A 27177-nucleotide genomic window follows, 5' to 3' on the forward strand; every position below is an offset into this window, starting at 1 on the left:
TACAATAACGCTGGCAATCAGGGGACCGTTTCAATAAACATTGTAGTACATATTTACGATACGATACATTTTTCGAAGTTACATAATTGCTAAAGTCCATATCATATGATTATAAATTTTCAGTACTAAATTAATTACATTTGCATCTCAAACGCCATATCTATTTGACGAGCATGGGGAGCTAGTTCGTCTACTTATTAAGATAACAAAATTATCTCGTAAGTTAAAATTGTTGTACGATTATTTATGAAGCGGTCCCCAGGTGAGTAGAATACAATCGTGCTTGAACTGTTTTATGAACGGTCAAGCTAAAAATTAATAGCCAAAAATTGCATTTGACATTTATTCTGCAAATAAAAACAAAGTTTATGCAGTAAACATTTGTTAAATACCATTATATCACAAACAGTGTAAATGATATATCAGCTAAGATGTTGAAGTTAAAGAAAAATGCATACAGGAGTGAAATTGCTGACTCGAACCTTAAAACAAAAACCAATATCATCGTTATATTTTCATGTTTCTTGCATTTTTCTATTTTCCATTAAAAACACAGTCGGTAAAAATATCAGTCTTTTTAATGCAATATAAATTAAAATGATTTAAATTTGTACTGCATTTACAATATAAATTTACTTTTTGTTAAATCAGTGGTTTAATAGGGATTCTTTTAATGAACATATATCTTATGCATGAAAAAAACATTGACTGAATTATAACACTTTTTTTGTATCATGACCATTATATTGTACTTGTTGGACCGGACATTTCGCAGTGTTTTTAATCAAGGTAGACAATCAACTTAACAAAATAATTAGTTATCTGTAATACATTTTAAAATTACATAATGAGAATTGTATCTTCTAACAATCATTTTCCTTAAAACAACACTTCATTATATGATAAGCATTTGTGATCTACTGGAATGATTATTTTTTTATAAACTCAAAGCAAAGTAAAATCTGTAAATGCTGAAGTTAAGATAAACATGACAAAAATAAGCCAGTAAATTACAGTTGACATGTTTTTCCCATTGGCTCAAATGAAATTGTTGTTATACATCATATAACTAAATTCTTCAATCCAAGCATATTTCACACTCGATCTATGAACATTTCCAAACACAAATTGCCATATTTCCACCAAAGAACATATACAGCAAGTTCTTCATTTCATGTGTCAATTCAAATCCAAAGCCTTCCCCAACCACTGCATGCCAGGATGCACCAAACTTTTTGTCCATTGTTTCTTTGATCATTCTGGCAGCATTCTGTAACAAGAAAATATGCTAACATTAAGCATGGCCTAATACTTTGTAGTAGTAGCACCGTTAATTACATTACAGAACAAGAGATGTGTTTGTAAGAAACACAATTCCCCCTACTGCTACACTTTTTTATATTTTTTTTATTATATTCCTTTAAAAAATAGTACTTCCCTTGTAAAAATGATCTGTACCTGCCAAAATAATATATAGAAATTATCTCCCTTTAATGCTTGTTACTTCCCTTGGATTTTTTTTTCACCTTTGACCTTGAAGGATGACCTTGACCTTTCACCACTCAAAATGTGCAGCTCCATAAGATACACATGCATGCCAAATATCAAGTTGGTATCTTCAATATTGCAAAAGTTATGGCCAATGTAAAAGTTTTCGGACGGACAGACAGTTCAAATGCTCTATGCCACCCTACCGGGGGCATAAAAATAGCCATGATAGACATATGTATGTATGTGCAGTGTTTTATATTTATTTTCCCAGAAACGACATCATGAAAATACCTGAGTACATCAATTGTTGAAGACTTGACCTCATGACCTTGTTTTGGACTTCATGTGACCCAGATTCATGCATGGTCTTGATGTTGTAAAGTTTGAAATTCAGACAATGATTAAGCCATACATGTGGCTTCTAGAGTGGATTTATATTATTTGACCTTGTGACTAAGTTTTTTAACACATGGCACCACCGTTCAAACTTGGCCTAGATATTGTCAAGATAAACTCTAGCTATTTCTGAGATTTGACCATGCGACCTAGTTTTAGGATGCCCATGACCCTGATTCAAACTAGATACTGTCAAGAAAAACATTCTGACCAATCATCATGAAGATTGAGTTATAAATGTGGCCTCTACCGTGTCTTTTTATCTGAAATCTCACCCTGAGACCTAGTTAAGAATGTAGACCACTCAAGATTCACACTAAATATTGTCAAGAAACACATTCTGATCAAGTTTCATAAAGATTTAGTCCAAAATGTGGCCTCTAAAGAGCTTGCAATGTTTTTCTAAGGGTTGACGTGCTGACCTCGTTTGCTAATGTACATGACCCAGATTCAAAAACAGCTTAAACATTGACAATATAACATTCTACCCAAGTGTCAACAAAGTCAAGCCATTAATGTGGTCTCTATAGAGTGGTAACGAGGTGTTTTTAACTTGACCTGGTGACCCAGTTTTCCGTTTCATTTGACTCGAATTTCAACTAGATATTGCCTAGATTAACATTCAGAGCAATTTTCATCGTGATTGGATACAAAAATAAGGCTTCGAAAGTGATACAACGCTAAGTTCTGATGACACATCATGAAAAACAACTGGCACCAGACACAGACTGACAACAAAAGCTCACCATTAGTGCTTAGTTCTGTTCAGAACTTATACAACAATATGACATACAAACATTTTCAAAGACAATTAAGGCAATTGCAATACATGTAATTAAATGAAGTAATAGTTATAAGAATATGCATATGAAGTCAACATATTTTATATTTAAGTTAATTTATTATTTTTCAGCTTATCGATTTAATTGACTTGTTTTAATCACACTTTGGAATATCCTCAAGAAAAACATCAGTGATTTGTTATGCACACATATCTAAAGTAATACTTCAACTTATCTGAAGTCAGCTTTAAAGAATATGTATACTTTTAGAACTAACCTCATTGTTGGAGGCAAACTTTTCACACGCTGTTACACACAATTCCATAGCTTCTGTTTTCATCTCATCATTCATGTCAGAATGCTGAAAAAACAAGATAATTCATTGAACTTATATCCCTTGCCAAAAAAACTTTTTTTATGGAACTGTAAAAATCCAATGATATACAGTAAAATCATTAAGTGTAGAGTAATAATTAATAGGTAATAATTAAGTGTAGGGTATTGAGTTTATGAATTGCAATTCTCCACATTGATCTTTACACACCCATGAAATTTCATGTTGAAATCTTGAAGCATTTCTGAGATAGAGCCTTGAAAAGTTACATCACACAAAAACAAGACAGGGCAATAACTCTTAGTTAAAAAAGTGCAGGGTTATGGTTCTAGTGCATAGCACTTCTTCTCATTGATTTCTATACACCTACGAAGTTTCATGTTGAAATGTTTTATCATTTCTAAGATATAGCCCTGAAAATATCCATGACACAAAACAACAAAGGGCAATAACTCTTATTAAAGAAAGTGATGGGTTATGGTTCTTTAGCATGGCACTCCTCCTTATTAATATCAATACACCCATAAAGTTTCATGTTGAAATCTTACATGGTGTCTGAGATATAGCCCTGAAAAAAGTCATCATACAAAGAAACAAAAGGCAATAACTCTTATTAAAGAAAGTGTAGGGTTATCGGTCATGTGCATGACACTTCCCACCTATGAATTTTCATGTTGATATCTTATATAGTTTTTGGGATAAAGCCCTACAATTTTTGTGACAGACGAACAAGCTAAATTCCACATCTATCCACCTTTGGCGGAGGATAAAAAATGAATAAAATATTATGTCATATTTATGAGTCTAGATGGCAAAAGTTCTGGATAAATTAAATAATAATCATTTCATATGCATTGTGACAACAGTGAGATTAGTATTGTCCTGATCATAAGATATTCTCTAAATTCTTACATATTTATATTGTTATTTCAGGGCTAATTTCCAGTAAACAGTGGTCAGAATATTCCCAATCCCATTTTGGCTTTTACCCCAACAAAGAAATAATTTCCAAACCATGTAAGACAAATTCTGAAACAACACTATAAGTGTTGGGGACAAAATTGGGACTGTGCTGGAAAATAACTTGTATATTTATTTATTTGTTAGTCTGATATGCCCATTTCTTGAAATTTATATATCCTGTGGTGACTGCACATCGATCAGTTGAAAAAGGAATAACAGAATTTATGCAACAATTAAATGTTTACCCTTAATGATTTATTTAATTCCTGTTAAATCCATGTCAAATTTGTTTCTTTACAGCATGTTTACCACCAGAAGCTGATAGTTCCATGCACACTTGTAATAAAATTCACTACATGCCTAGTGTCCTCTTATAAAGACGCCACACCCAAAAAGGATATTACATGCACTTGATTGTTACAGGCATAAGGCCAGGGGTTTTTTTTAGAGAAAGGGGAAGACGCTGGACGCTGGGTGAAAGGGGAAAAAGAGTGCGAAAGAGACATATTAGGGGAAAAAATAAAAACTGTTCATTTCAATGTCTATAACTCATTAAAAGAGGCTTGTCTCTGTCCTTTTTGTTCTTAAGCACATTTAACACGTATTAAAGTCAAAGTCCTTAATAAAGTTGCAGGTGTAGATCTAATAATGGGAACTGTTTTCAACTATATTTCTGTACTGGGGTCGGGGGACGATGTCAATTTTGTCATTTCAATTTCATGATGAACGGGTTGACGATCTTGATCTGCTACAGGGAAAGGATCGGCAGCTGCCGATTGTCTACTTTCACTTTCACAATGTTCAATGTTGATTACCTCAGAATGCTGCTGGGTTATAACGGTTTTCGATGATTCTTTCTTAAAAAAATGCCTCGATGCGTTCAGTATCTTCCGAGTCAGAATGTTTTATTTTGTTTGTGGAAGAATGCCAATTGTGAGACATTTTTTTCTGTTTTCACGTTTATATCTTGGCTTGCATATAGCCCGGATGAAAATTCGACTGGTTTCCGGTAATTAATTGACGAAACACACTTCTCGCGCATCCAGTAAAAGTCACATGATTATTACAATTAGTTGCCCAGATTACATGACGTAATTTAAGAGCTATATTAAGAATAACTGGGATTCCCAGGTTTTTTGTGTTCGTCTGGAGAGAGAGAGCGAGATCGTTGTACTTGGTGCAAATTGGATAATTGTTGAATGCCAAAAGGAAAAATAAACATTTCTTTGAGGGAAAATATTATATTTTGGTGAAAAATGATATTTTGGGTGGGGAAATTGCATTTTGAGGGGAAAATTTCTGGTAAGGGAAGACGCCGAATATCGGCGTCACTTTCTTAGTAAAAAAAACCCCTGAAGGCACACAAAAACTAAGAACATTCGATTAACTGAACTTATTTATACAAACTGAATCAATAAATTTTAACTTTTTATTACTTCTATTTACAATTTAACAAGTTTCTGTTGTATTGTGTTGTTCTATTGGTCATTATGCCTATTGCATAACAGTACTCTCCCTTTTCAGATGTGATGTCTTGTTTCCAGGTAAACATCGTGCATAGTGGATGTAGTGTTTTTCCCAGGAGGGCAAAGGGGCATGGTGCATTACTTTCAAAAAGGGCATTTTAGCGCGCAGTTTAGGCAAAAAATGGCAAAAACTTTTTGTGAATACCTGAATTAGGGAGAAACATGTAATCGCATCAGAGGCAGTTGTGGAAAAAACAAAATATAAACAAGCACATTTAATGGTAATTGATGTATTTAACTTACTTTGATTTATATTAATATAATTACCTTGCAATGTACATTTAAGTTCCATGCTATTTCAATACACTGTACAGCACGACAAACATGTAAATAAAGCAATATTATGCATATGAATCTGATTATACACGGATGCACTTACATATAAATGAAACCATGTTTGTCTTATCACATTTTCTAACGATAATCTTGTCAGATGTTTAACATTGCGAGTAAACTGATCGCTAACAATATCATGCAAACACTCGTTTCTGTGACATACATCCAATGAGTTGATTACAAATAAATATGTTGTTGTTATCTAAACCATTTTTATGCATTGTTGATGTCACAGACATTTCATTAATTCCTTCTAAATGTATAATCTCCATCGATAATTCGATCGTTTACGACGTTATTTGCCATTTTTGCCGAGTCAAAATTTATTCTGTATGTCCGCCATCTTGTTAAAATCATGATGTAAGCGACAGGTGCGCATATCAAAGTAAAATTGTACAATACGTCCGCCTAATACGCAATTCCCATTTTGTTTAATTAGTATATGTCTCAGTTATTATTTCACTAATTAATTATCGTAAAGACAATAACAATAAAAAATTAATTTGTTTGTGTTTTTAAATGTAAATATGCGTCAAAATATATGTTTTGATATACTGGTCATGTACGTAATTCCGGCCTGTACGTAAAAAATCGGCCACCTATGTAAAATCATTTTCATGATCTTAACGCACATATTTTGTTTTTATTTATAAAAATCAACATGAAAACCATCCCTACTCTCAATGTTTTGCAAATGTAAGAACCACATCACTGTAAACGTTTGTGTTAAAATGTCACAAATATAGCGGGAAATATTTGGCTCGTGGGGAAAGTGATGTCATCATTTGTTTCAACAATTATATTCATATAAGAAACAAATATATTTGATAAAATTATTTTTATTTTATCTAATAAACTTAAATTAAAGTTTTACCAATTAATTGTACAAAAAATTATATTCAAAACATAAAAATCAGAACCTAAATATATTTTTTAATATATGAATTACCTCCCTTTATAAGAATATTACTAGATTACATGTTTTAATATTATATATAAGCGTTTACTAATCATCAAAACTGAAGTCAACTTTTCAAACAAAATGTGTTTACTTTTTTAGCTATGTTTGAAAAAATTTATTAAACACATTCAAAAGAAATATTTTTTTTAATGAATTAGCAGTTTCCCATTGTTTATATTTATTAAAATAGGTAGGGGGAGTAACTGGTATAATAATTTCGCATTTATTTAAATTTCAAGTCAAAAATTTTAATAGTATAAACATTGATTAATACTCTGAATTTGAGGACATTTGTCAAAAGATAATGCTTTGTAATTTTATCTGCAGATCAAACTGAAAAGTGGCCGATTTTTTAGGTACATTTAACCTACGAAAATGGATAGTTTACATGTCATCATTTTCTGTTCATTAAGTAACATTCACTGATCTAATTCTATTTAAATTTTCATGCTAGGTTAGTTTTGAACCCAGGATTATATATGTGAAGTTTAGTTTCAACCAGTTGCCTAACACTAAAGATTTTTCTTAAATAGTCCCAAAAGTGGCCGGAATTACGTACATGACCAGTAACTGAATTATGCATGAAATGCACAATTTCCACAAGGATAACATAGAGTTTTTCATCAAAAGTCTCTGAAGTAACAGTGCACGATTTTATCATGGAGGATTACACATCACCAACCTATAAGTGTGCTTGGTATAACATAGCCTCTTACATTATGGATTGATATTGACGCGGGGTTATTCATGCATGACTAATTCACAACCGCGCGAATCTTCGCTGCCTTGGGGCCATAATCTGATACTATCCGGCTTAGAAGTTAGGTCAAGGGCAAATTAAGATGTTATCAATAAGAGCAGAAAACATGGAGTGCTCATGAAAGGGCAGGGCATTGGCCTTTGGAAAGGGCAGCGTGGCGCTATATGTCTTTGAAAAGTGGTAGCGTGGCGCTAAAAAAAATGGCATGGTGCCGCGCCACGCTTAAACGGCCTGGGAAAAACACTAGGATGTTATTGCGGGTGTGTATCAGCTTTGGGTGGTTAAACAATGTTGACATGGATTTAACAGGAATTAAATAAATCTTTAAAGGTTATGCTATTGCCTTGTTAAGTCGTGGGTAATTGTGTATAAATCGGTAAAATATTTTATTAACTAAAGAGTTCAAATCAATTAAGATTTAATTTCACAAGTATAATCCTTTGTTCATCAATTTGGATACTTTTCGCTGATTTAAACGAATACAAAAACTTCTAACTATTTGTTTTGTTTACATCATGTCAAGCGGCCATCTTGGAAATACGTTCTCATTGAGTCGTGGATTCTGATTGGCTGTTGTATGTAAGCAAATATGTCATGCTGTAAACACACTAATGCAATATAAACTGCAGGTTACATTCTTTATTGAATGTAATATGCAAACCAAGTAAGTGTTTTATTGTGTGTGTGTGTGTGTGTTTTAAACTAATTTATTTCAAACAATAATCATAAAAATTTATTGAAATACATATGCAATTTTATTTTCTATAACAATAAATAATTTAAATGACAAACAAATTATTTGATCAATAATCAATTTGATCAATAATTAAGAATTAAAACAGCAAAATTCTGTTAATAAAGCTAATGCAAGAAAAGTCAATAAACAGCGATTGCAAAATATCTTCACAATTGATTTTATTGACAAATATGCAAAAGTCATTGTTGTGCATAAACTCAATAATTACTTGTTAGTCACTTACTATTTACACAACAACACAACAATTATAAACATCACATACTGATGGAATGAAATTAACTGATCCATAACAATTTAATAAAAATTATATTTAAACAACCTAACAGATGAAGTAACTGTCAATAGATTTAACACTCTCTTTCAGCATAATGCGGACAGAAGAAATCAGATAGCCGGCGCACTACTCTGATCTGTGAACAAAATCGCAGATGGCACCAATGACCACACGCTGTGCACTGGGCCCATTTGACGATCACAAGTTCATCACACTGATCCAATCCTGGCGGTGAAAACTTCTTGCATACACGTTGTTAACTGGATCTTCGTCTTCAATTTCGCTTTCAATGTCAGAGTCCACGATATTTCCTTTGCTTGTGCTTGGTTGGGGTGATTTGTGCAAATTTTGTTTTAATCTATTTGTTTTTTCTTTTGTGTTACTTTCTTCTCTCTGTTGTTGGTATTCTAGCAGCTGAAAGTATGTAGAGTCTTCTGTAATGGCCTTTCCACCCACTTTTGGTTTCTTCTTTTTGTCCTGTGTCTTACTTTTATTAGCTTTTGGTTTTTCAAGTTTGGTCCTCTTTGAACAAATTTCAGAAAGTGTTCTTCAAGGTACTTCATCAATACCTCCCCGTTTACCCATCCAGAATCCGACATGGCGTAGTTGGCACCAACTGCTGCATTTTTCAATAGGTCATCGTTTGTCCGTTTTCCCTTGAACACATAGTAAGGGGGTAGTGCTGTTCCGGCCGCATTTACGCACGCTATAATGGTTGTGGTGCCTGTATTCGGAGAGGTGACAGCTTGAGTTTTGCTTGACGAAACTCCTGTGATAACCTTTGATGGTCGATGCTCTGGCTGAATGCCAGTCTCATCCAGATTATAAATTAGATGTGGCTTACACTTCAGGGAGTACTTGGTAAGAATAGCATCTAAATCCCTGAAGTAGCTGTCAATATTCTCCTGTGTGACAGCGGCTGCTCTTGTTGATGAAAGACCCCTTGGTTTAATGACTTTCAGCCTGTGTGTCCATCGTCTCAAGAAGGCATAATACCAGTTGTTGCTTAGTTTGGAGTCAGTTAAACGTCTACCCAGTTTCACAGCCAAATCACCTGCAAGAATTTCAACTGAGAGCGATTAATGCCATACCCAACCTGGGCCAACCCTTCCAGATGGCTAACAAGCAGTTCTTCTTCATGGGTGAATAATGAATCTTTTCCCCACCTTGAGCTGATCTTGACTTTGTTCAACACTCTGTCCCTCAGTGTTTGTTTTGGCACACCATACATGATTGCTGCTCTATCAACTGGCAAATGGTCATCTTTCACTGCCTTGTATGCACTCATCATCATTTCCCTAGAATATGCCTTGCATTTCATCAGTCTGATAGGTTGTTTCTGCAAAATAAAAACAAAAATGTGTTTCATTGGAATTCACAAAGTGAACCCATTGTTTCTTAATTGATTTTATCAATTCAATTAAGGAACAATTTGTTGAGTGTGACCTAAACTTTAGTGTGTTTACAGCAAGTGCTTCGCGCATGCGCAGACCGTCATTGTCTAAAAATGTCAACAGACGATGTAACATGGGAAATACTCATAAATAGGGGATTTTGAGTTACTTAGAAACAATATAAGGGTAGAAATAGTGTTTCTTTGTGTATAAAAATGCATCAGGTTATGGTTATTTGAATTATTTACCTGTTTTTGACGCATTTTCGATCTGTAAAATGAACGCCGATTCTGTCAAACTTTTTACCGAGCGAACTGCAGCGCCTGCGAACATTCTTTCAAGTGATTTCACGCGATCTCTATAACCACGACACAAAGGGAACCCACGACACAATGAGAACAAGCCATAATCGTTTATCGCTGCATTATTGGCCTTAATTAATAAATTATTTTAAATGTTTCCTTGACAAAGGCTATCGAGGACTACAATACTATAGAATAAAAGTTGAGCAAGATTACCAAATTTTCAAAACAAAGACTAGATTTTAACAAAATTATTTAAATTAATTTCACTTCTGAAGACAAAATTTACTGTACCCTGATTAAAGGATATGTGTGGATTCTTGCTTTCGACTCGGGTGCCTCCTTCTTTTCTTCAGGTACTACTTCAGCCATCCTGTGCCTAGGCCTAAAAAGTCTTTCAAAAAAATAAAGTTTCAGAAGAATGGTATCCAAGGAAAACGGAAGCACCTGTTCCCCGACTTGTTTTGTATCCAAATCTAACCGATTATTTTTTAGGTTGCAAAACACTAAGTGTTTTACTGACTGAGACTGTTTATAAATATGTGCTGTCAGATTCAGACTACTCAAAACAATATGTGCATCTCATATCTGTATGTTTAGGTGTTTTAGAATACCAAATCAGACGAAAATATATTCTCCTATTTCTAGTGTCAATGTGGCAATATCCTTGTATATTGAGATCAAAGATTGTTATTACTAGTAATGCATTATGCTGTAAACTGGAATTATATATACATGATATAATACCGGTAGTTAACCTAATTTGGGATTTAGATTTAGTCGTGGCTGAATTATCATTTAATATGTCCATGCAATGCATGTGTGTATATCGTATATATGATGGGTAAGGACAGAAGACGTAAAAAACAGTATACGTTAAAAATGGTCAACACTATAAACATGTTTTTGGTTTGTTTTTGGTTTTCCCACGTGATGAGTTTGCCGATAGATGTAAATAACACGCGTTATAAGATACCAGTTTTCAGACACACTGAGACATATTGACCAAATGATTGGAATGACAGATAAATGTGTTTGAAAATATCCGATAATAGTTTTCTTTTCAAATCAGACTTGCATACAAGTTGATGATATATTCGATTCATTAAAAAAATATTATGTAATGCACAAACACTTAAAAAGTCCAGACATGTAGAAACGTGCACTGCATTTTATTTAATAAAAAGGTTCAAGACCAGTAATCCGTGCATATCTCAATCTGGAAGCATTTTAATAGTTATTTCGGCAGCTGTAAACTACCGTTAATAGGTTGCAGGATCACTAGACTTAATGTGGTTCCACCTTTAAACTTTAATGGATTTATACACGACTGTAAGTGGTGCTTTATTTCAAATCGCTTTTTAAAACAATGTTTCTAAAGAATTGCAACTAGTGCATAAAAGACAGTTTTTATGCTTCTCAGTGCAAATATGAAATACATAGTAATTATTTGATTTAATAAGCCTGTGTTCTTGTTCAACATTCGATTTGTTCTTCACGGTTATGTTTCACTGGAACTTGAAATTTTGTCAACGATTTCAGACGTATTCAAAAATGTATTCTAATACCTTAAGACAATTAAACTGCAAAAAAACCCGTCTTTTATAGACTTAATATTTTTGCAAATGTATTTCAATAACTTGAGATATTTGCAAAAATAAAGTTCTTAATTAACGGTGTGATTACATTCTGTTTGGCTCGTGTGCAAACGCCTGAAAACCCCGTTGATTCTGCACCCTTGTTAACCTATTGGAGATGTAAATCCACGGCGAGGCGTTGTCGTGCGCTGTTTAAATTTCGAAATCTCAGTACCACAGAACCACAACAACAAAGTGTAGTGTAGCCTCCATGTGGCGTGTTTGTTTATCCGCGCCCAGGGGAAGAAGTATGGACTGACACAACATGACCGTTCTTGAAACAGTTCAGTAAGGTGTTTGCTGATAAAATGTATATCCAGCGGCCATATTTTCTGAAATTGTTTAGACCGTTATGTTCAGGCTTTTAAATTCGATCTTTTCCAATGTCATGTATTTAGAAATCAACAACTAGCAACCAATAGCAACGACACAACCAGTTCCGGATTATCTAAAGAAACTTCAGCGTACAGTTTACATAGTATTGTCAGACCTGTACGCTGAAGCTAACCCCGTATCGAAAGTCAACCAGAGTCATAACATATTTATGTCACGCTATAAATCAAAGAAAGCTCATTTTCTTGGATACATTTCTACATATATTGGTAAATGAATATAAAATACTGCATCGGGGATTATGTTATTGTTCAAATGTTTCAAATGCATCTTACAATATACGAAAATAACTCTCATCAGTCCGAAATTCACAATTTTGACGTCATGGTCGCTTTGTCACGTGACGAGTTTTCATTTCGATACTTTCAGATCGACCTTGACATTATTTGCTGAAATTGTAAACATTACTTTCGTTTTCTGAAATCTATTATTTGTGATAAACAACTTACGTCTGGTGGATTATAAGACTGATTTCAGCGTGAATCCGGTAGTTTTAAATAATATTTACTTTGAGTTTGTATTTACACTACAATTTGTTTACTAAACAAGCGAGAATAATATAAAATACCGGGAAATGTCATTCTGAATTTGAAAACACTTGAGCACATGTTATGTTACTAAAAATAGAAATAACGTCATATGACCGTGAAATCTCGGGAGATTCGCATTTCAAGTAAGTCTGACACATCGCTGTTTTTCTCGATATGTAAAAGCAGAATAGATAATTTTTAAATGTTTAAGATAGTATTTTGTGAAAGATTATATCAGTTAATTGTAAAAAATGTCAATCTTTGCGATCAAGGGGTTGATTTGGGACAATTACTGCATTTAAAAGCTGTTTTGGACCGGTATTTATTAACTGTCAACTTTTCGGGAATTTCTGGTTGACTTTCCTAATGGGGTTGGTCCATAACTATAAAGTCGCGCCAGTCAAAAATCATAAAAAGCGACATTTAAAGTTATGGTAGCCAGAACTAGTTCCGGATAATCAGCAGTTCCGATTAATTTGTATTAAATTTTCGATAATGCCCCAATAAAAACAAAATGATAAGTGTCTAAGGTATAACGACCGTACACCATGCTTACAGGGGGGATAACAGCGTCAAAAAGTTAACTGGAACTGATTGAATGGGTTATGTTGTGAAATGTGCATATGAATATAGAAGGCTTTATTAGTTTACCCTTTATTTTTACATCTTCTCATATTGACACTTAATCCCGAAAGAATTATTGTGGTCGAAAGAATTATTGTGGTCAAAAGAATTAATGTTTTTTGCAGGAACTGGATGATTCTAAACTGGTTGACTGATCACTCATTCACTGTCAGTGTGAGAACAAACTAAGAATTAAACATATGAACTTAATGAATACAACAATAAATCGCAAGTACCAGTTTAGAAGAATAATGTATAAAAATACAAATCAGCGCACAAATTGAAAATGGTGGCAATGGATGGCCCATGGTATGAAAACATTAAGAACAGACAGGGAACAGGTTTGGTGAAGAGAGACAGTTACCAAATACTGGACCTTGAGATTGACCAGAGTATAGAAAGCACACTCAGCTCAGGACTGTGTGATATAGGAGAGGCAGATATCAAGTTGCATGCATACCAGGAGATCCCAGAATTCCTTCAAGGCAACCCTTATGTTACCGATGGCTACAGAGTGTCACTGCCATTCACACTGTGTTTGAAAAGGTAATAAAGTCAATGTAACATTGTGTAAATGAACATTAATGTAATGTTGTTTTTTTTATAAACAAATGTCATGATAAGTCATGCTTGTAAATATTTATTACCGGGTAACTTAAATTTAATTAGAAATAATTCATAGTTAACTTATTAAGTAAATTTTTACATTTAAAAAATCTTTGCATCTTAAAATAACATGCATCTTTTGATCTTTTACAGTATGTTCATTTGGAGCAATGAAACAATCAACATCTGGTCACATCTTGGCGGCTTCTTTCTGTTCATCTTCCTCACCCTATATGACAACATCATAGAAATTCCCTACAATAAAGGCAGCCTGGCTGATCATCTCGTGGTTACTATCGGGCTCTTTTGTTATCAGGCAGGTTTTAGCAGGAATTGTACAGCTTGGGCACATTAAATCTGCAAACAACAACAACACTAGCATTTATAATATTAAATAGCTTTACTTAAGAAATCTTGTACAGTTGATATGTTAACATGTTATAAATTTATACTGTTGTATATAATAAATTGTAATACATGTAGTGTTGTTATATTATGCCTACTATAAGATGGAGTCTGTCCCTTTGTGTTTGCATAAATTATAATGTTGTGTCAAACAAGAAATTATTAATTAATTGAGTTAATTTATTCTGTTGCAGTTCTGTATGCTGTGTTCTGCTGGGTTCCACATGTTTGGCTGCCACTCTGAACGTGCCAGTAAGCGGTGGCTGGCTGTAGATCTGGCAGGCATTCTTATTGGAGTGATAGGATGCTATCTACCAGCCGTGCACTATGCATTCTACTGCATGTCTGTAAGTATGCCTGTAAATGTGATAAAGAACTGGAGAGCCATACTGCTTGTTGCAGTTGCTAAGGTTAAGCGTGTGTTTTTAGCTCAGCGTTTTCGGAGAAAACCCGAGGTATTGTCATAGCCAGCTCCTAGTGTCGTCCGACATCCGCATAGTGCTAAAACCATAACATTTTGTTAAGGTTTTGAACATTGGCTCTAAAATTAAATTGCTTCCACCTACAAGGCTACAACTTTGAAACTTCATATGTGGATGCACTTTGATGAGTTCTACACACCACATCCATTTTTGGGTCACTAGGTCAAAGGTCAAGGTCACTGTGACCTTTAAAAAAAATAAAAATAATTCTGACAAGCTTTCATTTATTCAAAACTGCACCCGTAGCCGAGCGTGGTACCCGTTATGCGATGCTCTTGTTGTCTTTAGTAACAACTATTGCCTGATCAATTATAAAGAATATGGTGGTTAAAATCAATCATCTTTAAAAGGTTTGATTCAAATTGTATTGAAACCATATTAATTAATAGGTAAGTTAACAAAAAACTGTTTTCTTTCTTGCTGGGCATTTGGCGATGATGGAAATGGTATAAAGTACAAAAATATATTTGCTTATTTTTCAATTTTTCATGAACTCATTTGTATTGACTTGTATTAAGTAAAATGATATGATTTTTTTTGACAGACAGATTTTTTATTCGAGACTTATACAAAGTACATCGTCTATATATATATATATATATATATATATATATATATATATATATATATATATATATATATATATATATATATATATACAATCGCACATATATATTGTCACATGATTAAATACAAAAAATAACTAAGCAGAAAAAAATATGTTAGATAAAAAACAAACACAAAAAACACAGAAAGCAAAACTCGTGGTTTTTAAAAAAGATTGTTACAAATGCAGTTGGTAATATATTACACACATTATAAGTATACAGGAGATGAATATATAATGACATCTAATTTATCAGTCTTTATCGTATAGAAAGCGCGTTTTTGACAAACAGTGACAGATTAATAAGTTCCACTTTATCCACCGTTTTTAACAAATTCAAATATTTATAAACAGATGGTTTGATATAACAGTTGTTTTTTATGTATTTTTTCTAAAATCATTATACATAGGGCATACACAAACAAAATGATATTCATCCTCAATGTCATTTAAAACACAGAACATGCAGTATCTTACAGATCTTTCCTCTACATTTCTAGCGTATCTACCCGTTTGAATTCTCAAAGGGTGTACAGATAAACGTAATCTACTAACATATGCTCTTAATGATTTAGGTAGAATATTTAGATATGGCTCATATACCACAGATGCTTTAGAGTGCCTATACATTTTCATCATAGAGCTTTCGTTCACAGCATTGCAACATTTAAGTTTAAAAGAGTCAACAATTCTACATTTAAATACAAACAAAAATGATTTCATATCAAAAGCATGCTCATTTTCGAATACATCTGAAAAACCATAAACATTTAACATCTTTTTAACATTATATACCCTATTTGTGCAACCCTTTTGACAATATCTAACGGCTTCTTTGTATACATATTTTAAAATGATGTTGTCACTTGACTGCAGCTTAAAGCGGCCTTTTCACAGATTTTGGCATATTTTGAAGTTTGTCATTAAATGCTATATATTGATAAATGTAAACATTGGATCTTAAATGCTCTAGTAAAAAATCAAGAATTAAATTGAAAAAAGGGAAAAAAAGTAGCCGGTACCAGGGCTTGAACCAGTGACCCCAGGAGTCCTGGAGTTAGTCTGAAGTAAAAACGCGTTAGCCCTCTCGGCTATTCCGCCGGGTATACACAGTTTAAGTATTTTATACCTTATATAAGCAATCTTAGTAGTTTCGTAAATTTTAACGACAACAACAGAACTCTCCAAATTATTCAATCGTTTCGCGTTGCAACGCTTTATAATTTTTATGTTTTCAAATCGTCAAAAGATACATATAATGGCTATATTGGACTATGGTTAATTTTCAGTAATACTGTTTCCTCACAAATATCATAACTAAAACGAAAATTTGCGAATCTGAAACAACTCTTTAATTTTGTCAATTTACCAAACCGTGAAAAGATCCCTTTAAACCAATATTTCAGAATACGTATATATCTATGTATATAAAGCGGATATTTCCCAATTTCGCCATATACTATACTATAACATGTATTAAGTCTAACTTTAAATAGACGTTTTAAGAATTTTAGATGCAACTTTTCTAATTCTTTTGACTTAGTATATCCCCAAACTTCTGCTCCATAATAGATAATAGAGTATATCCCCAAACTTCTGCTCCATAATTGATGATAGAGCCAACAAAGGCATCAAAGATATAATTTTGTTATTTTCAGATATGGAGGGATATATATCTATTCTCTATAGCTGTGCTGTCTGCCCTGGTGGTATTTGTCCAGTTTCATCCACGCTACTTCTCTGTTCACTGGTTCAAGCAGCGTATGGCGGTCTACGTAGGATTGGTAGCATATGGAGTCATACCTGCCTCACACTGGTTCTTCCTGAACGGCGGCTGGGAGGAAGAAATTGTCAGAGTAAGTTAGTTGCTATTAGAAGGAAATTGAAGTGTTTTAAAATCAATAGAGATAACCAGGTCCTCAATATGAGTAGCGGTATCGTAATGAAAAGCTGATCTACTTGCCTTTGTTTTAAATACCTATAGTACCCATTTCTATTTGTATGCACCTTAACCATGACCGCCAGATTTTCAGTGAATTTCAAGCTGTGAGATGCACATTCTGTCTTTTAATATAAAAATTATTAGAGGAGTATATTGTATAAGAATGGACTAAGATTAGACATAATATTATCTTTTTTACCTATTAACAAAACAGTTTTAGTTCCCTAAAATCATTGTAATGGTTTCAGAATTTAATTCCTAAGGTGGTTGTGATGTTTTCAGATGTTCATTCCTAAAGTTGTTGTGATGTACATGCTGGGGATGCTTGCATTTGCGTTCTACATCTCCAAGTTTCCAGAGAGATTCTTTCCAGGTAAAGTCACTTTTAACATATACTGTGTATATTACTCTTTATTGCTAACCATAAGCTTTTTGCAAACACGCTTTCCCAACTGACCTTTGTGTATGTATGTTTTTAAATCTAATTTTTCTGATGCACATTGTCACACAAATACCAAATCTTGTTTATAAAAGACAGAATTTGTAATACATTACAACAGTCACTGAGAGTGTTAATCTTCTAGACTGGATCCTCAGTACTGTAATCTTCTTCAATTTACCATACATGTTTTTAACAATTTAAACATTCATGAAACAATGTCCAGAAAACTGGAATCTGCCCAATGCGGGGAAAGTGGTCATTCTTCAGATTAAAATTGGGCCTCTTTTAACAATATTGTACCCGTCTTCATAGTTCTAGGGCTTGGTTTAGTGCACATTAGACCAAAGTTAAAAGTTTGTGAATTGCAGCTTAAAGAAGAGCGCAATGAATGAAGGTGCTGTGTTTGTAAACGAAAAGACTATGTAGTTAATCTTCTGTATATCAATATTCTATTTCATCTCAAAACCAGAATTTTCTCTTTACTGGAAGTTTTAAATTGTCCCTGGATTGTCTGGTGTTCCACTGTACTTGGAAAGTAAACAGGCCTTGACAAGTAAACAGTACATCATGCCAGAGTATGAACTCTTTTGTTTAATTATTAATAAAACATTGTATAAAAAGAAATGTTTAAATGGGGTGTACATAGACTGATGCATACAGTCTAACAAAAAAAAATATTGCAATTGTGGATGCTACAAAAGAGAAGTTAAATTATAAATCTATCTTGAAAAGGTCCTGGAAGTAAAAGCATCCTATATTTATTGGATATAGATTTGTGTTTGCTCTATATCATAGCTATAAAACAGGTAACTGTTTTTTTTCACTTGAATATTGTGTTAAATATGTTTATAAATGATTTTAATTTAAAGTACTAGTAATTGTACAGTGCAAGTACAAATGAAAATAGCTATAATAATAACGACATGATGTATTGTTTATTTTCAGGGACTTTTAACTTTCTTGGTTCAAGTCATCAATGGTGGCACTTGATAGTGGTCCTGGCGTATGCATACTGGCATTCCGCGGGCCGAGACTTGTTGTTGTTTCAGACTCGAAGAGGATGCCATTTCTGATGCTGAACCCTGTGATAAAATTTGTCCTGAAATTCACCAATGTCTCCATTTATGCGTCTATTTCCTCTTCATTATATATGGATATGTTCCTATTTATGCACTAAAATCATAATTAAATTTAATCATCCCTGAAGAAATCTCCTATATATGCTGTGATATACACTGTAGTTTGCAATTTTGATGCACACCCTAAGTGTTATGTAGGGTCTTTTTAACATAAGATAACAATTGTTTAATATATGCTTGTTGTAAAATAAACTGTGGGGTATATTGGATTATTTATATCCACGCACTCATAGGTATAAAACATTATGGAAATGTGGATATTCTTGTTCTACAATGGTTTTATCAGTATTTTGATGTTTTCATATGTTATAATCTTCCAGCAGCTGTTTAATATATAATGTACATGTCATACATAATTTGTACATGTTGTCCAAAACTAAATCCGTCTGAATATTAGTACACACAATTACTGCTGCTTTCATTGTGTCTACAAAATGCAATGTATTTAAATTTTAAAAAGATAGTAATTTATCAGTTCTAATATATTTAAATCTTGTCATGTACCTCTTGTTTTTTCCATCACATGTTGTATGTTGAGTCAGATTTTAACAATATAACTGAAATTCCTGCACTGTCAAAATAGATGCAGCAATTTACATAGATGATGTCCTATGTAGGAATATGGTGTAGTGTTATTATATGGATTTGATTTCAAATAGGTGATAAACTTCTAATTATCACTCCTCTTTCTTCATTTTAACAAGATTTTTATGCTAAATTACATATTGTTCATTTATTTATGTTGTTAAAATATAATGGTTCGCTTGGAACTATTTGAGACGCTAGCTGGGTAGTAAATACTTAAGATTTTACAATGCAGTATTTCGTATTGTATTATTATACATTAATATTTAAAGCTATTTATTGTTTCAAGTTATCAAGCTTAACCTGTTCTGTGATTCAGAAATGACATTGATGATGATTGTTAATTTATTATGATTAAAATTGTATTCTTGTTTACATGCAGCCACATTACTTCCGAAGGGTATAGCATGTCTATCCGTAGTAAAACTGTGTCTATCCTACGAAAACTGCATTTAAAATTTAAAGCACATCTTGACAGTTTTTGTTTAAAGGCATGATGCTAATGAGAAGAGCCGATACTAATTTATGAAAGTAAGGGATATAAGGAGATTCTCTGCTCAGTTTTGGCAACAGTGGATAACAACTAACATCACTGTTTGGGCACTAGAAAACCCTTCAAAAAGTAAGAAACAAACATTCCTAAAAATAACAATAGAGTCAGGATATAAACATATAAAAGCATATTTGGTTATTTGTATTACATTAATTACTAAGAGGGTGTTATAATATACAATAAGTATCAAGGAAGGTTTGAAAATGTTTACTGTATAAGAAGTTAAAAACTATTTTATTATAAAAACATTTCACTATGCAGATCAACTGTTCATCAAACGTTTGTCACATTTATTCGTTAACATATCTGAAATGAGTATTATTGTGTTATTCAAGTATATTTCATGTATGAACCAAAAAAATACAGTATTTTGAAACTTTAAGCGATCTCAGTCATCTCTATATTTAAGAAATTGTTGCTAGACTCAAACTCAAATCAACATCGAGAACTATGCATAGAGAAAAGCTCATTTCAGCGAATCTGCCATGTAAGGTAGAATAAATAACACAAAAACGTTCTTTGTGTTCTCACTACTATCAAATATCTACACTACCTCTTGCAAACCATTATGTGGGCATTTCATATAAGCATTTGATTATTTTTCATATCTACAGTAAATAGAGGCTTTTATAAAGTAGATTTTCTTATTGTATGACTGCTGATATGAATGTTTCAGAGCAATATTTTGCTGGAAATGTTTTTAAATATAAATGTTGTTGTTTTAAGCTCCACTGGCCGAAGGCAAGCGGGGCCTATGTCATGGTCCTGTGTCCGTTGTTCGTGCGTGTGTGCGTTAACTTTTTCTTTAAACATCTCCTAAACTACTGGTCCAATTCTGATAAAATTTCTCAGGAATGTTCATGTGGTGAACCTCTTTCATATTTGTACAAATTATGCCCCTGGGGTCAAATTTGACCCTGCCCCGGGGGGTCAAAAAATTGAAAAATTGTAATATAAGGCCTATTTTGTGCAAACTTTAAAAATCTTCTTGTCCATAACCATTGGGCTTAGGGCTACCAAATTTAGTAGGTAGTGACATCTTATAGTCCTCTACCAAGTTTGTTCAAATTATGCCCCTGGGGTCAAATTTGACCTTGCCCCGGGGGGTCAAAAAATTGAAAACTTGCTTATATAAGGCCTATTTTGTGCAAACTTTAAGAATCTTCTTTTCCATAAACATTGGGCCTAGGGCTACCAAATTTGGTATGTAGTGACATCTTATAGTCCTCTACCAAGTTTGTTCAAATTATGCCCGTGGAATTAAATTTGACCCTGCCCCGGGGGGTAAAAAAAATGAAAATTTGCGTATATAAGACCTATTTTGTGCAAACTTTAAAAATCTTCTTGTCCATAACCATTGGGCGAAGGGCTACCAAATTTAGTATGTAGTGACATCTTATAGTCCTCTACCAAGTTTGTTCAAATTATGCCCATGGGGTCAAATTTGACCCTGCCCCGGGGGGTTAAAAAATTGAAAATTTGCTTATATAAGGCCTATTTTGTGCAAACTTTAAAAATCTTCTCGTCCATAACCATTGGGCCTAGGGCTACCAAATTTGGTATGTAGTGACATCTTATAGTCCTCTACCAAGTTTGTTCAAATTATGCCCAAGGGGTCAAATTTGACCCTGCCCCGGGGGGTCAAAAAATTGAACATTTGCTTATATAAGGCCTATTGTTTTGAAAACTTTTACAAATCTAACTGTCCATGACCATTGGGCCAAGGGCTACCAAATTTGGTATGTAGTGACATCTTATAGTCCTCTACCAAGTTTGTTCAAATTATGCCCCTGGGGTCAAATTTGACCCTGCCCCGGGGGGTCAAAAAATTGAAAATTTGCTTATATAAGGCCTTTTTTGTAAAAACTTTAAAAATCTTTACGGCCATAACCATTGAGCCTAGGGCTACCAAATTTGGTATGTAGTGACATCTAATAGTTCTCTACCAAGTTTGTTCAAATTATGCCCCTGGGGTCAAATTTGACCCTGCCCTGGGGGGTAAAAAAATCGAAAATTTGCTTATATAAGGCCTATTTTGTGCAAACTTTAAAAATCTTCTTGTCCATAACCGTATGGCATAGGGCTACCAAATTTGGTATGTAATGACATCTTATAGTCCTCTACCAAGTTTGTTCAAATTAAGCCCCTGGGATCAAATTTGACCGTTCCCCAGAGGTCACAAAATTGAACATATGCTTATATTGGGCCCATTTTGTGCAAACTATAAAAATCTTCTTGTCCATAACCATTGGGCCTATTTCTACCAAATTCAGAAGGTAGTGACATATAATAGTTCTCTACTTAGTTTGTTAAAATTATGCCCCTGGGAACAAATTTGACCTTGCCCCAGGGGTCACAAAAATGAACATATGCTTAAATAAGGCCTAATGTGTGCAAACTTTAAAAATCTTCTTGACAGTTTGTTCTTAATTATAGAGCCTTGGGCTACTAAATTTGGTATGTAGTGATATCTAATAGTCCTCTACCAAATTTGTTCAAATTATTCCCCTGGGCTCAAATTTGACCCGGCCCCGGGGGACACAAAACTGAACATATGACGTTTACCAGTGGAGATTACCGCGGCCATTTGGCTGTGACCAACAACAACATCAACATCTTGTAAACATGAGATAAAACCCTGTCATTTAGTGCCATTTTAGGTCAGTTGGTGACTGCTTACAAAGGCATTGAAGTAAGAACATGTGTTATGAATGTTTTTGTTATGAATGTTTTTCTTACAAACTGAAAAAAGTCGGGTTTTATTTAAAAATGTCGAAAGTGACCATATATCCACAGGTGGTTAGCGTGTGGCTATGATATTAATTAGTGAAAACATCATTTTGAATGATAAATTATCATATTATAACGAAAAATTAACTTTTATGAAAAAAATAATTCACTATCAAATGTATATATAACAAGGTATGCAGCTCAAAATCAGCCCAAAACGGGGTGCATCGCTTTGAACAGCCATATCTTCATCAATTGTGCAGCGATGTTCACGATCTCGGTCTTATTCAACGCAGAAATGAATTTCCTTTCTGGAAATGTATATGTCTTGCAATATTTTTACAAATGCTGGGTCAACTTTTAAGAAATAACACAATACACAACTCGTATGACCCAGTTGACAATGATCATGCCTGTGCAAAGGACCTGTGCAACAATTCCCGGGCTTTTAAGTCTGTTTAGTTTACAGGGTAGTAACTTTTTCCATATATAAAAAAGCTCACCCTTCCAACTTTAAACCCCCAGTGGGATAGAAAGAGAAAGTCACATGCTTGAGTACATTTCAACCCATGCGCATTGCACGTTTTCTCGCATAGAAAAAACAGTGGAGCGATACAGGGCCATCATGGCCCTCTTGTTTCATTTCTTTTATTATGTCCATATCAATTGCTTTTTCATATTTGTTTGTATGCCCTATATAAAAGATAGCATGTATGTTGGTTTGTGCCGACATTTGTGTCCTCTTAGTCCAACAATAAACTAATATTCATACAAATATTAATGGGCATTATATCTCTATCATAATATCATATCATAATATCTGATATATTATCAACCAAATCAATTGAAGAAATGTAGAGCTAGAAACATTTGAAGAAGATATTAAGTAGTTTCTGTATGCAAAAGTGTTTTTGTTCGGTCAAAGCAGTTTTAGAGAAAATCTAGGCAATAAATCAGTAACAGCCTTTAAAGCAGTTTAGTCTCCCTATCTTCAACAATTTTTTTTTATCTTTATTAAACTTGATATATTACAGTTTGCTTTAAATCTAGTATGATTTCTTTTCTGTTTTTGAAAAAAAAACATTTAAAGATTGCCTCGAACATTTATATTTTTATATGAAATGAAAAATTTGCAAATATATTTTTAAGACTGCAACATGGATTCAATCCATTTTTTTCATTCAAAGATGCTGCTGGGAAAAAAAACTTGAGAGAAAAAAAAAAGATATTGCTATAACAAAATTGAGTCTTTAAACATCAGAAAACCAAAACTTGCAAATGGACATTCTATATTGCTTTTGATAAAACACAAACACATTTGTATATAATGAAACATCAATATCCAAAACAGTAATATCAGTATTTAGAATCTCTGAAATAAATCTAACACAAATTTACATTTCTTCTTGGTATTCTTGACTACTATGCACTGTTATGTTCTCATGCACAAATGTTTAATCACTATGTATGTATGATGTTTTATTGTCTGTGATTTTATTTTTATTCTATTTTATATTGTTCTAATTATTTTAATTTCTTACTTTTAGAAAATAAAGTGATAAACCCAGCACATGAATCTTTGTGTTTCCAGTATGTTTGTTAATTTGGTTTTTGCGCTGTTTTCAAAAGTATTTCAGATGTATCACATTGTCAATTACTGTCAAAATCAGTAACCAACTTAATACTTTTCCTTGGATAGCTTGTTTACGAGTTTTAAGTGCAACTGCTTTGTCGTACTTTAATAAGAGTTAGGAGGAGGATGGCCGTAGAAACCGGCGATCCTCAGATTTATTGTCCAGCATTTCAACTGAGCTAGCCAGCCTGAAAGATGTATAAGAAATGTTAATGCATATGAGCAGTTTACCTTTTAGGTACATTTTGATAAGAGAAGAAGTGAGAAAACATCTGCTATTTTTTTAAGGTTTTACTGTCCATTGTTATATAAAATGAGAGATTTCACCTTTATTAATTTAAAGGGGCTTATTGACAGTTAAAGCAGTGTTATATTTGAAAATCATATATTAAAATCAATACTATTAGCTGGTCATTGAACACGGTTTTTTTGGTTATAAATGCTCATGAAATTATTTATTTTATTTATTTTTATAACAAGGAAATTCCTTGAATTGATATATCCGGCCAATCGCTTGGGATGCAAAACTCTGTTCACAACACTTTCTAGAAATATTAAAGCTGCACATTAAAAAATCCGAAATGAACTAGAATTGTTTTAAGTAACAAAGGATGCTATTTAAGGTGGTGTTATTAAAATATGGTGTGTAAGGACAATTGTTGTGACTCGTTAAGCTATCAATGTATATACTCTCTAAGCTTGTGGTATCCAACATTTCATAAGGATTGGTCATTTAAAACTTACGAAACCACCTATTTGCCACTTCACTGCCCGTCCCCCATACTCCAATCTAATAATTAGGATTTTCAACTACATAGAAAACATGGTAAATATTTATTCTTCAAACTGTTCCTAGGGTACATGTATGTTCAATAAACTTTGCATCATGTGTAGTTACATCATCGTTTCATGTATAATGCCATAAGGCATGAGCAACATTAGTAGTACATAATATATTGGCAAATGCTAAACTTAATTCCTTCTATTTGTTTATTCTGTACTCTTTCTAAGTTTTAGAATGGTCGATGAATTACGAACTTATAGCACCTTATCATACTAGTATTTGTTACAAAGTAGTTATGATGGAGATGGGGTGAAATAGTAGACTCTTCCTTGAAAATTCAGTTAAGTAGGTAAGGTTACGTCCCTTGGAAAGTGCAGATTTGCATATGTATTAATAGATGTTGAACTAAATATGAAAAGTTCAAATGTAAAAAGCACAAAGACTGACAAGATGACAATTTGAAAAGGAAAAAATGTTTACAATACAATCAAACAAGCAAAATTAAACTCAAGAGTAATGACTAACGCAAATGTACAGAAGGTTGTTTCCTTTATAGATAGCAAATAAGTTTATGGATAAAGAAAGCATTCATAAAAGTTTTCATCTAAAATTTGGAAAAGACATGGATTAATAACAGTGTTTAAGATATGATGGCAACGTCTAACACTAGAAACAGCCAAAAATCACATTAAAAAAAGAACATTTGCAAGAAAGTCCCTTTGAATGTGTAAAAAATGTAATTAAACCTGCAATGTAAAGGATAAAAAATAAAACATAATCTCAAACAAACATCAAGCACTGGTAACAATTTGTTTCAGGTTGTTTCAACATGATCGGCTCTAGTCACCAGATGTGGCACATGGGCATTGTGCTGGCTTTTTCCTGGATGCAGCTCATTCTATTTGACATCATGAACTACCGCATGACACACCCCTGCACAACCAGTGCCTAGCAGGACTAGGCTAAATATAGTCCGTGAAAACAAGTGTTGCAAAGGTTACAAGAAGACTGTTGTTTACATTTGTAGAAAATAATCTACTACATGAGTGTCTTTAAAAATATTTGTGATCGTAGTTCATAAAATTATAATGTTTGGCTAAAGGTTTTAGTAAATATTGATGCCACATCTATCAAAGAGTGGTCTTGAAATTTTATCACACATGTGTCGGAAACATCCGGTAAAATATGAACTTTTAGAAGTCTGCACTGAATTTCCCATGCACATATTTAAGTTTATCACCTCTTTATTTTTGCCTAGATGATATCTCTTAGACAAATCAGGCATTGTTCTCTTTGTTTCTGGTAATTTAGGCTAATATCACATACATCTTGTTCAATGTTAATTGTTATAGGATGCCATGCAATATTAAACACTACTTGTCTTCGAAAGCAACATATGACCCGAAATACATGCTTCTCAGGGAAACATTGTTTGTTACTTTTGGCCTTGAATTGTGATCTTGCCCTATCACAGAGGAGTTTGTGTCACATAATCTTGTAATGGGTAATGATAATAACCTGAAGTAATATTGGAATAACTTGTTGGCATTTAGTATGTTACAAAGTGGAACTTACATGACAGGTGACAAAGCATGGTTGTTGTATGCTGCAAACTGTCATGACAAGTGACAAAGCATGGGTGTTGTATGCTTCAAATTGTCATGACAAGTGACAAAGCATGGTTGTTGTATGCTGCAAATTGTCATGACAAGTGACAAAGCATTGTTGTTGTATACTGAAAATTGTCATGACAAGTGACAAAGCATGAGAGTTGTTTGCTGCAAATTGTCATGACAAGTAACAAAGCAT

General features: G+C 33.3%; 2 protein-coding genes across 6 annotated transcripts; one reads left to right on the forward strand and one right to left on the reverse strand.

The window, feature by feature from the left end:
- Positions 1 to 329: 329 nt before the first annotated feature.
- Positions 330 to 10748, reverse strand: LOC127866290 (dynein axonemal light chain 4-like). The gene is made up of 3 exons (XM_052406742.1): positions 10571 to 10748; positions 2947 to 3030; positions 330 to 1270 (listed from the first exon to the last, which is right to left on the reverse strand). The coding sequence occupies exons 1-3, from the start codon at positions 10646 to 10648 to the stop codon at positions 1106 to 1108; spliced, it is 327 nt and encodes a 108-aa protein (XP_052262702.1). The 5' UTR covers positions 10649 to 10748; the 3' UTR covers positions 330 to 1105.
- Positions 10749 to 12086: 1338 nt separating this feature from the next.
- Positions 12087 to 26786, forward strand: LOC127866291 (progestin and adipoQ receptor family member 3-like). 5 transcript variants are annotated; one of them, XM_052406743.1, is made up of 7 exons: positions 12087 to 12201; positions 13586 to 14006; positions 14220 to 14382; positions 14666 to 14818; positions 17219 to 17416; positions 17785 to 17875; positions 26187 to 26786. In XM_052406743.1, the coding sequence occupies exons 2-7, from the start codon at positions 13747 to 13749 to the stop codon at positions 26318 to 26320; spliced, it is 999 nt and encodes a 332-aa protein (XP_052262703.1). In that variant the 5' UTR covers positions 12087 to 12201; positions 13586 to 13746; the 3' UTR covers positions 26321 to 26786. The 5 variants fall into 5 exon arrangements, with proteins under 5 accessions (XP_052262703.1, XP_052262707.1, XP_052262704.1 ...); XM_052406747.1 differs by lacking the exon at positions 26187 to 26786 and adding an exon at positions 18890 to 24519; XM_052406744.1 differs by having other exon boundaries at positions 12100 to 12196.
- Positions 26787 to 27177: the final 391 nt, after the last annotated feature.

This window comes from Dreissena polymorpha, chromosome 2, assembly GCF_020536995.1.
Source record: "Dreissena polymorpha isolate Duluth1 chromosome 2, UMN_Dpol_1.0, whole genome shotgun sequence".
Taxonomy (NCBI): Eukaryota; Metazoa; Mollusca; class Bivalvia; order Myida; family Dreissenidae; genus Dreissena; species Dreissena polymorpha.

Excerpts from the sequence above, each read along its gene's own strand:
- LOC127866290 (XM_052406742.1), bottom strand. The coding sequence starts at position 10,648 with ATGGCTGAAGTAGTACCTGAAGAAAAGAAGGAGGCACCCGAGTCGAAA. Across the intron at positions 3,031-10,570 it reads ACACATATCCTTTAATCAGG|CATTCTGACATGAATGATGA; the intron begins GTACAGTAAATT and ends TTGTTTTTTCAG. Across the intron at positions 1,271-2,946 it reads AGTTTGCCTCCAACAATGAG|AATGCTGCCAGAATGATCAA; the intron begins GTTAGTTCTAAA and ends TTCTTGTTACAG.
- LOC127866291 (XM_052406743.1), top strand. The coding sequence starts at position 13,747 with ATGGTGGCAATGGATGGCCCATGGTATGAAAACATTAAGAACAGACAG. Across the intron at positions 14,383-14,665 it reads TCGGGCTCTTTTGTTATCAG|TTCTGTATGCTGTGTTCTGC; the intron begins GCAGGTTTTAGC and ends ATTCTGTTGCAG. Across the intron at positions 17,876-26,186 it reads TCCAGAGAGATTCTTTCCAG|GTTGTTTCAACATGATCGGC; the intron begins GTAAAGTCACTT and ends AATTTGTTTCAG.